General features: G+C 49.5%; 4 protein-coding genes across 4 annotated transcripts; 2 read left to right on the top strand and 2 right to left on the bottom strand.

Annotated features, from left to right (window-relative positions):
• Positions 1-302: 302 nt before the first annotated feature.
• On the top strand, positions 303-706 carry EHS24_001830 (uncharacterized protein; the record flags this gene model as incomplete). The annotated part of the gene is made up of 2 exons (XM_028617591.1): positions 303-308; positions 386-706. The coding sequence occupies 2 exons, from the start codon at positions 303-305 to the stop codon at positions 704-706; spliced, it is 327 nt and encodes a 108-aa protein (XP_028474054.1).
• A 6,157-nt stretch (positions 707-6,863) lies between these two features.
• OXR1 (oxidation resistance protein 1) lies at positions 6,864-8,463 on the bottom strand (the record flags this gene model as incomplete). The annotated part of the gene is made up of 4 exons (XM_028617590.1): positions 6,864-7,023; positions 7,061-7,171; positions 7,212-7,348; positions 7,531-8,463. 4 exons carry the CDS (start codon positions 8,461-8,463, stop codon positions 6,864-6,866), a joined length of 1,341 nt encoding a protein of 446 aa, XP_028474053.1.
• A 414-nt stretch (positions 8,464-8,877) lies between these two features.
• EHS24_001828 (uncharacterized protein) lies at positions 8,878-9,776 on the top strand (the record flags this gene model as incomplete). Its single annotated transcript, XM_028617589.1, has 3 exons — positions 8,878-9,227; positions 9,269-9,477; positions 9,529-9,776. The coding sequence occupies 3 exons, from the start codon at positions 8,878-8,880 to the stop codon at positions 9,774-9,776; spliced, it is 807 nt and encodes a 268-aa protein (XP_028474052.1).
• Positions 9,777-9,883: 107 nt separating this feature from the next.
• Positions 9,884-10,758, bottom strand: EHS24_001827 (uncharacterized protein; the record flags this gene model as incomplete). Its single annotated transcript, XM_028617588.1, has 6 exons — positions 9,884-9,906; positions 9,954-10,048; positions 10,092-10,128; positions 10,203-10,374; positions 10,422-10,677; positions 10,727-10,758. The coding sequence occupies 6 exons, from the start codon at positions 10,756-10,758 to the stop codon at positions 9,884-9,886; spliced, it is 615 nt and encodes a 204-aa protein (XP_028474051.1).
• Positions 10,759-10,837: the final 79 nt, after the last annotated feature.

Raw genomic sequence — 10,837 nt, 5'->3', positions numbered from 1 at the left:
TATCGGTGAAACTATAAAGCCCATCATTATGTTGCGTTGGTCACATCATCGGGCAGCAACAGCACCATCACATGTCGCAACATAAAGGCTTTGCAATAGAAAATCACAAGTGAGTGCACGGGAGAAGGGTCGCACAACCCAAACGGTCATCGAGATGAACTTATCCCCAACCGGCTTTCAAAGCCTAAAATCGAGGCGGCAATATACATGACCAATGACCTATGGTCGGATCGAAGCACAGAAAATTAAGTTGCCGCTGCCGGAACTGGGTCTTGGCGCAGTGGCAGTTATTGTCTGATGCAATGACGGTTTATCTCATAAAAACTCAATCCCGACCAGCATGCCACCGAACCCCCAAACCCCCCTATGTTGACTACGCTGACAGATCCCTCGCCGCCAGTGTTTTGAAGGCTATGTCATCACGAACCGACGAGTGGGGATTCCCAATTCCCTTCGCTGTTCAATGGCTCTGACCTATCCCTTGATAATCCTCATCAACTATGCTCCTGAGTCGCCTTGGTTCCTCTCCCAAAAGGGCTGTGTTGAGGAGGCTACATCGGTTATTATCAGAATTCAGAAGAAGGGCTCCAAGGTTGACGACCTCCAAGACACTATTGCCATGATGATCCGAACGGACGGCCACGAGAAGATGGTTTCGGCCGGCACCACCTACTGGGACTGCTTCAAGGGCTCCTACCTGCGCTGAACTGAAATTGCATGTGTCGCAGACCTTTGACCAGCAGGCAGACCTCGTATTTGTCCCTGTTGCTTGCACGAACTACTCTTCCACATGCAATGGTGAGCTGCTTGATTGAGCTATGATGACCAATGACGGCACCTACAGTACATACGGAGGACGCGAAGGCCTCCGCATCAAATCGTCCTCCATGCTCTCCCGCAGGAGAGAGAGGTCGACTGAGGATGCAGGCAAGTCTGGAATAGTAACAAGGCACATGTGGGGTTCTCGAAGTGGAACACGAGTAGAAATGTGCTGTACCCGAGAGACTGACCGACCGCTGCCACGTCTGGGCAACGCGGAAAAGAGTTGTAAAAATTAGTGCCAGGGTTAGTCTGGCGCTCAACCCAACTGTAAGGCCATTAAGAAACCCGTGCACACCGTCAAAGAGGATCTGCCGCAGATCGCTTACGCAACTGCTTCGTTGTCGAAGTATGCGAAAACGGATGTGCTCAAACTATTTGCATGCCATCAACGATCACATTAAAACGCCAGCGTCATTGTTCCCGGGAGTCCCGCCAGGCATCTATCTCTCCTACTCGCCGTCGCAAAAAAGGGTCCAAACAGTTAGCAACCGTTAGGCCGCGAGCCCAGTAGGAAGTGTAATAATGCTGACACTGGTCATCACATCACCTGCCAGCTTGCTCGACGGTCAGTGAGTGTCATCTGCTCTGGAGGCACCGGGCACAAGTAACATGGGAGGTGCAACGCATCTCCCAACCAGCAGCTAGTATATCATTTACGGACCGAGATGTATCGCAATTGATGGTCAAGATATGGTAAAGCTTTCTCATTGATCATTTAGTACTTTGGAATGCCCGTCTGATTGATACACAATCATGGTGTGAAACACAAATCACAGCTTCAGGGCCTTCGCTTCAATCAAACCAAATTGAAACATAACGCTAACGAAACGCTGCCGCATATACCACCTTCCACGCCCTTGGACTCGCTGCTCGCCCTGTACTTACCTCCCAACGCTACATCATTCTGTCTGCATATCTATTGTCCTCTCAGGATTATTTGGAAGCAGCCTCTTCTTTGTGTAAATCTCTTCGACTGGGGCCACGTTGCATTCAGCGGAGTGCTCCATACACCAAGCTTGGCGAATGTGAACAATTTAAATGTTCACCTAATCACACGATTTGTTTACAGCACAGTCTTCCTGAACCTGCTCATAGTACATAGTATTCTGATGAGATCCATTCCTGACAACTGTGTAGTGTTATAGACCTCTAGCCTCTGGCCACAGGAAGCGTGGTCACGAGTAGACTTGAATATATATATTAGGGAGGTGTGATTCAGCACCCAACCCGCCAGGTCCCAGCTTGCAATGTCACACTAATCGGGAGGAATGTGCATGTCAAGAGTCAAAGACATATTTTGCGACCGATGATGCAAGACAGAGGCCCAGAGGCGTCCACAGATCCATAGATCTACAGAACGGGAACTAGAGAACACTGAGCCAACAATAGCGCTAATCTTTACAGCTCCCGGTCGGAAAGCCTGCTTCTGGCTGTTATATATTGCCACATGAATTGAATTGCTGAACGGAGCACCACCAGTAATGTGAAAAATAAACGACCCAAGGGACGCCTTTACTGGTATGATATTGATCCTTCTCGTCGCCAAGTAACAGTAGCACGGGTGGCGACAGCGCAGTTTTGCTGTCCTACTACTGTCTCCAACCAATATATGGTCAGAGTATCTTGGAGGAGAGACCCTTGGTTTGCTTGTACTGTACGCCCCGATAGAGGAACGGCAGGGGTGCCATATCCACCAATTCGTCAAACACTGCTGACAACCATGACATATGATTTTGGTGAGTGGCGCAGAGAATTAGCACAAAGCGATCACTCACCCTTTGCACACGTACTGACTTCTCGATTTTCTTCCCTGCTGAACTGACACATGTACACAGAGTGAGTGATACGACTGTTATTCCAGCTGGAACTCAGTGGGGCCTTACCGCCAAACTACGTGCTTTTCGTCGTGAGTGCTTCCTTCACAAACAATGAATGCCACTGCGCAATGTGTAGTTTTTGAAATTCACCTTTGCAACTGGTGTACAGCAAGTACTAACTAACAGTACTAACAGGACACGCCAGTTAACAGAAGTACAGCTTACAACTTAAAGACAGCTTCTTGTTACGATTCAACGCATAGTCCTTCCAATGCCTCATATGGTCATGCTGTCACAACTCACCGTTCACAGGTCCTTAAAGATTCAAAGAATATCGGTTGCAGCCGTTTGTACAACATTGGGTTTGTAAACGTTAATCCTCGTGCCCCTCCGTATTTCCCACACATTCTGCTGAACTCCATTACTCATTCTAACTACATGTGTTCACAGGGGACCAAGGACGACAGACAATATAGATGGATCCATCATGGGGACTTCTCGTCCCATGTATACCCTTTTACTGCTGTGCGGGGCCACAGGGTTGAAGCACCACCAACTGTCGGAGTGGGAACATCTCTGCTTTGCTGTTCTGGACAAGAGGAATGGCATGAGGGGTCACAGTGTCTGTCATGTATCTGGAGAAATAGTGTTCTATTTATGCGGTGGCGCTCACAGGCAGAGGGCCGACGGGGAGTACAGTACAGTGTTCGTTCAACTGCAGTCTTGTGTAATCTGTGAAGTCTTGACTTTGAGTAAAATGAGCAATGCGGAAACTAATATGCCGTACAGCACAATCAACGTGTACAGGCACTGAGGAAGCGGAGTTTAATATAGGGGAGCGGAATTGATTAATTAATTCAATTCGACATCATGAACATGGACCACAATATATATGGGCAATGCTGCAGCCAAAGACAGTATGAGATTGGATATTCATAAATGTGATACAGTACTACCAAATGAGCCCCCTTGGCTTAGCATATAACATCCTCGCGTTGTTTACTGATCTTTGCCACCACGCTGGGTTCTCGCATCCCTTTTTTTCTGTTTATTTTGTTTGTGTGCTGTTCAGCCTGTTATGTTCTTTCCAGTGGCTTGCATCAGGTACAGTGTGGTATAGTTGTAGGGCCATGCAACTGTAGGAAAAATTGAAATCAAGTAGCAGCCCTCTGTTAAATGGATATGGGAATATGGACCCATTCTGACTGATGAGGGCATAAGTAAATTGTAGCAGAAGCATGGACATACTTCCTTTGATCGCCATTGGCGAGGGTTCGGTATATTGCATGCTACATACGCTGCAAACTCCAGAGACCTCAGGTAGGGTAGGGAAGGAAATTAGACTCTCAGCGGAAGTAAAAACAAAACAATTCCACTTTCATGTCTTACAGTGCCCAATAAATTTTGTCAAAGCTGGATCCTTCCAGACCACGCTTCCAAAGTGTGTGAATGTGGCATCCTAAGTAAGATATTGTCAATTTAATTGGGCTCCTTGCTGTATTTTATTGTATTTCGCTTCTATCTACAGTAACATACCTTTATAGATGTGTCTAGTGTCCCTCTTATTGCCCTTTGCACCATTCCTGAGACAATGGGCACCAACGAGAACCGTGCAACGTCCAAATACTTGCTTTTTCAAAGGAGGTAGGTGATGCCAAAACATCAATGGCACATCGCCCAAACGTAAATATGAATCTCTTCGCTGTCCGACGGGTCATTATCAGGAATGACATGAACATTATTCTGCTTCAGGTGATTAAGATGCCAACATTATCAGCATTAGGTTAGGTAGCATACTCAGCGGGCAATGGCCACTATGCTCCACTGACAATAAGGACATTTCCAAGCTCTTGAGGGCTGGCTCAACGTGACTCGTAATTAGATGGCGATATTGCTTAAAGGAGTCCACCTGAAGAGGTGTTTTAGCCCTCAAGAACAAAATAGGAATTCTGTTCCTCATTGTTATGTGCCGTTCTATGCACCCGTCTGCGTAGTTTAAAGTTGAGGCTTCGGCTGGCAACCAACAAATTTCAAATGACAATGCAAACCCAGATGGTCGATGAGTACTGATCTTAAAATGAGTGCGGCAAACGCTTGATGACAATGAATGACATACCAAGTACAATGATAGCCATCCATCACTATTCTCTTTTTTTAAGACAGCATTGCTAAAGAGATGGCTGTCTGCGCTGAAAGAAAGAAAAGGAAGCCCCGCTCCCTAACGAGCATTCAGCCTATGTTTGACAATGACCTCAGCTAAACATAACGTTATATTGGGGATACCCAAACACCAGTTTTGATGGCCACCAGGCAACCAGGCAGCCATCCTATGATCCTATGCACTTCTGATCCTCCACTCTCGGTTGAATTGATTCATTAATTCGGCTACCCTATGTTTAATTCCACTTCCCGGTTGTCTATCCGAGTCTGTATCGCGTCATAGTGGTTCTGCACCGTTATATTACTTGATATAAGCATTTGCCGCCTTCTTGCTGTCAACCTAGTCATATATGTAAAGTACCAAACAGCACCCACGTACCAATCAGCACCCACCGTGCCACGTAAGGTGCATAAGGCTTTATAAAGGCGCTTCCCTTTCAATCACATTTTTGGAAACGAGGGTTTCGACATGTCCTACATTACCTGGCGGATTGATTGTTTTGCGGGTGAAATGCATTCCTTGCAGATCGTCGAAAAAGCATGATGGCCAATACTTCATTCATGCTGAAGCTGTCCACTGGCCACTGGCCATTGGCCACTGCCAAAATACAGCGGGATAACATTAATATGTACCAGATGAATGGGTGGCTGGAAAGGATGGAAGGGTGTGCATCCTAACGGCCCTATGATAAAACACAGCATAAATCATGGACCTAATAACCATACAACACTCTGTTTACACTTTACTTAACGTCGGTTCTCCAACCGTAGTGAATATATGTGGGTCTTTCACCGCGACACGCTCACGATAGTCAGCCTCCTTTAATGCACGCTCTTCCTCATAGCAAGGACTGTATTATAATATATATAGCTCTCAGACTATCTTGAGGACGCTATCCACCATCAACTCATAGCTCTCGTGTCTGCGGCAAATGAATGTTATCTAAGCAACGATTGGCCGTGCTGGCCGTTACAGTTTACAACAGTTCAGGTTGTTCTTAGACACAAAAAAGCACGCCCTATAGGCATCAGTAAATGCATCGCTTGGTCGCTCTGATCTACCTCATCGCTTTGGACATTCTTGCAGTAGGTGAATACATGACTTCAGGAAGCCGAACTGTGAGGGAGCTTTTGGTTTTGATGCAAACAGCAGTACAGCATTGTCTCTCATTGCATTTCATATAACAATGACGATGATTTGATTTTCAGAAGGTGGTCAGATACAGCAGGAAATGGTCATCCATGAGGTGCCAACACGGGCCTTGGTGCGCTGGGTCGGGCCATTCTATTCCGTGGACGGGTGTGGTTGTGATGGTCTGCAGAATATCCCACTGCAATTATGACAAGAAAACTTGGTATTATAAGGTGAGACTTCGATATGAATAATTGAACACTTTTAAAGCGGCCCTAGCCAGCACGTAATTTCCGCCCCTAGCCATCAGTTTCTGCGTGCTACTACTGCTGGAGCAGGCTGTCTAGCAAACTGCTGGAAAGGAGGGCAGGTTCAGCCCCTCCATTTACTTTCAGAGCATCGTGTACGGCTCAAATCATGTGACTTATTTCGGCATAGAGGAGGGTCGCACATTCTTCAAAGTAAATAGATTCCCTCAACGCTCCAGCCGTCAAATGTTGGATCCACAAATGAACACAATAGTGGGGGCCCTCTTCGCTATGTATAATTTCGAACCACTTCCTGCAAACATGTTGGCGCAAGGGTAGGTCGGTAGAAAGCGTGTTGTTGATCTTGCCCGGGCGTTGTGAAGGAGCCATTCAAGAAATACATCACTGATAGGCAGCAGCGAGCGACTCTTTAGGAGGAGGTTTGGAAGCGAAGATGGATTTTGCACGGGACGACAGACGTTTATGTCAAGCCGATACGTGCAGCAAGCACACACCAGTAACATCAGCCTCTTTGACGGTCGGAGCCAGTTTTTTGTCTTCCTTAACACATTCAACATGAGGAAGACACAATGCATGGACAACCGCACAAGATATGTGTATGTAATTATGGCCGGCATCAGGGGGAGTTGTTAAGGGGGACATGGAGCTCGATACAGTAACATTTTACGATGTCGCCCAGACTTCGAGACCTATGCACTCGAAGACCTCTCCTTTGTCACTTCGAATATCCTCGTCACAAAGTACCTCGTTGTCAAAGGCTGGGGATGTGGCGGATGAGTTGCGTGAAAAGGTGGCGTCAAGGATGAGGCCATAAGAGTTGCCACTTTCTTGTCAGCGACAAAAATCGTATGGGGACGTACCCTCCTCCAAATGAGATGAAGCTTGTCTCGCAAAGAGCGATATACTGATTGCGTCCAGTCCACCTGAAGACCCGTGGTTTGCTCTGGCCGGCGACAAACTTGAACATGAACCTGGGATTGTCAGCATCTCGGCCCGTTAACTAGGACTGACGATTCGCCAGTGCCATAATATGTTCCCTCCCGCTTGAGGATTGGCTCGTTCAAGTAGATGCCAAAAGTGTGGCCTTGATTGTCACGGACAACCAAAATGTTGCCGGTGGTACGGTGATCTTTGGCGTGCTTTTCGACCTGGCGATAAAGTGTAGCTAGGGAGGCGCCATGTTGATCTAGCGAGACTGCGAGATAAGCAAAACTCTGCGACAGAACACGTACAGAGAAGGGGCCATGAATCAGCAATGCGCTGTCGTGGCGGCAACAGGGGCCGCAACTTCCTGTTAGCATAAAAGAAAGACGCGGCGGAAGTCACATACTTCTCTGGCCTGCGAAACATCCAGCACAGGAGCTGTTAGCTCCCTGCGGCCGTCCAGGGTAGTGCCGATCCATTCGTCGTCCGGGCTATATTCAGCCGAGGTGGTAGAAGGCTTGAAGCCTGGCGCGCCATCGGGAGGCGCGTAACTGCCTGCAATTTGGTCCACGGACGCGAATGGTGACTTGTGACTAATGTCGATTGGCACGGCCGTTTTACTGTGGGTGTCCGGCTCTACACCAACATGTGGCCCTCGCAGAGACCGCTTCCACCTGGTGGCAAGACCAGAGGTTGCAAACGCGTCGACGATGGACCGAGAGCGGGGGGGAGAGTGAGAGGCGGTAGATGGGTGGGGAGGTTGTTTCCCACTGGCTGCCCAGTCGTCGGACATGCGACGGAGACGGCGGAATTCCGAAGCTGCGTCGTCTTTGCCCCGGATCTGACGAGGGTGGAACACGATATCGGCTCCAGCGTCGGTGAGCCTGGGTGGCGAGCTTGGGCCAGAAAAGCGACTTGGAAACGCGTGTCGTGATCGAGTAGGAGAGGAGTCCAGTAGAGATGAAGGTGTCTGCATGGACGAGGGATTCCTATGGCGGCTGTTGGAAGAATCGACAGAGAGAATGCTCGAGCTGGCGGGTTCGTCTGTAAGGTAGTCGAGGCTTTGGTCGAGGGTCAATGACTCGGCAGGTGGATAGGATTCCTCAAAGTCGTCAAATGAGATCAAAAGGTCGCTGTCGTTTAGAGTAGCTGAGCCTCTAGACGGCCCGACTGACGGGGATGAGGATAAGAGATCGAGTTCGTGTGACCGGGCAGCGAAGGAGTCGTGGAGCGGACCTGAATGGAAGTCTCCAAACTCCGACGAGGGCGAATCCTCATGGGGGCGTTCTCCATTACGCCCTGATCGTTGCACAGGAGAGTCTCCAGGAAGGCCGGACATTTGTGCCATTGAACCGTTGGGCCGTTCGAAGAACCACTGATGAGGGAGCAAGGCGAACGAACGGTCGCGGAAGGCAAGGCTTCAAGGCTGCGGTTAGACGCTTCATGCCGTGACTGATCGATGACTGAGCGACTCACTTGATCGCTGTCGATGACTGCCTGTGTATTCCGTCGTGTTTGGGCAGTCCAGTCCCGGTATGGGTAGTTGTGCACTGGTTGGCGGCTGGGGGGACCCGGGGAGGGGAATGGATCATGTGAAGAGAGCCCGACGATGTAGATGGACAATGACGTTGCGCCGGAACCCGAAGCCGACGGAATCAAACTGATGGACCATTTTTGGATATACATAGATAACGATTGCATGTATTTGTTGTTATGAACAGCGTACATTCTGCTGTCAACATCTGTTCCACCCATGCGCAAACGGTCACGCAAGCAACCCATCGTCTCGACATCGCGTGCACCCCGCACCGCCACTGTCTCTCGAAAAACCACGCAGTCTACCATCGCAACATACCACACGCTCCTGAAGCGGCAGGCATTTCTTCAACGACAGCTTGCAGCAGCAACAGACAGTGCCCGAGAAGGACTGGAATCGCAATTGTCCAAGATCAACAGCGAACTGCAAGATCTGGGTGGTATCGATGGATATCAGCATGCCAGTACGTTGGGGCAATCGTCCCAACGCGGCGGAGACACCTCCAAGGTGTTGATCATGTGGTTGGAAGAGCTTCGCAAAGGGGTTGACGCTCCACCATCAATCAAGTGAGTGCGGAGTCGGAGGCTGAACTGACAGGCGACCTCAGGATGTTGGAGATTGGCGCCTTGACACCAGACAACTATGGCAGCTGCTCTAACTGGATAGAGAACCACCCCATCGATTTGAACTCTCGGTATCCCGGCATTGTGGAACAAGACTTCCTCCAACGGCCGCTGCCAAGCGATGACTCAGCTCAGTTCGACATCATCAGCTGCAGTCTTGTGGTGAACTTTGTGCCCGAACCTAAAGACAGAGGTATGTGTGTTGCCGACAGACGTAGACTGATATATAGGGCGCATGCTGCAGCTGTGTCGGTCTCATCTTCGACCCCGACCGTCGTCTCTTCTCTTCATCGTCCTCCCTTTCCCATGCGTGAACAATTCGCGCTACCTGACAGCGGACTCGTTCAAGGGTCTGGTATGTGCCCTAGGTTTCGAGTTGGTCTGCGAACGTTGGCACCCCAGCAGCAAGGTGGCGTATTGGCTGTGGCGTTGGAAGGAGAGGAATGGCAAGGAGGACCTGGGGCCATGGAAGACCAAGACATTGCTGAATGAGGGACAGAAGAGGAACAACTTCACCATTTTGATCTAGTGACATTTACGTCTATGGCACGTCAGCTATGTCAAAATGACAAGTACGAGGAGCACTATGAGGACAATAATCAGAATGACAATGCACCACGAGCTGCGAGAGTCTATGAGGTCAGCTATGATCCGCCTGGCAATGTATACCTTCGTTCTTGCGAATAAACTCTTGCATTGTTCGTGAAACTCGGGAGAGGCGTGATTGGGTGTTGTCCACACCAGTCGACAGGTCGTCCAACATCCTGGAGGCCTGTTAGATGCAGTGCAGTGCGTACCTGAACTCACTCGCTGTGCTCGGCGACTTCTTGTCCAATAAGGCCAGCTTGTGAGGCCAGAGTCGTTAACGTGCCGGAGATAACACCAAGGGTATCGTCTTGTCGGCGCATGAGCGTCTACCTGTCAGTGTCTTCACGGTGCTGAGGCCCACCTGTTGTTCCTCTCGCTCCCATCTCTCGACTTCCTCGGCATCGGAACTTGCTCGTTGGTTTTCAATGTCGGAGGCCTGGAAGGCCTGCTGATGCCGTTTCTTCCCCTTACCGACCACATCTCGAACTCTTGAGCGAAGGCGCTTGACGGGTTAGCACACTTTAACCGAACAGCACCAGTTCCACGTACCTCAACATCGCGCGTGACTCGGTCAACAAATGAGCGGCGCTGTCGAACCTCGCTCGCCTCTATACCCCAACGATCGCCGTGGCCTTCAACCACCTGGACACAGTCTTCTAAGTCTTGCAGATCCGTCTCCAGAAGGTTCAGCGTGGCTTGAAGCTCCTCGATGGTCTCTGCTATCGCTGAAGGATCACTCGCACCGCTTATTCGGCTATGGGATCCGAGCAGATTGTTGACGTTTTGGATGTTAGTTTCCACCTCGCTGCTCCGTTTAGCTACCAAAACAGGGGGAGGATATGGAAACAGCTCACCCTTTCGCATCGAGGTAAGGATCTCGCGACATGTTGCAATTAGAGGTGGTATGGGTGGATGATGGTTGCGAGATGATTGTGCAAACAGACGGAAGTAGATGTCAACGTCAG

Source organism: Apiotrichum porosum (assembly GCF_003942205.1).
Source record: "Apiotrichum porosum strain DSM 27194 chromosome Unknown scaffold_11, whole genome shotgun sequence".
Taxonomy (NCBI): Eukaryota; Fungi; Basidiomycota; class Tremellomycetes; order Trichosporonales; family Trichosporonaceae; genus Apiotrichum; species Apiotrichum porosum.
This window is presented reverse-complemented; position numbering and strand designations above follow the sequence as displayed.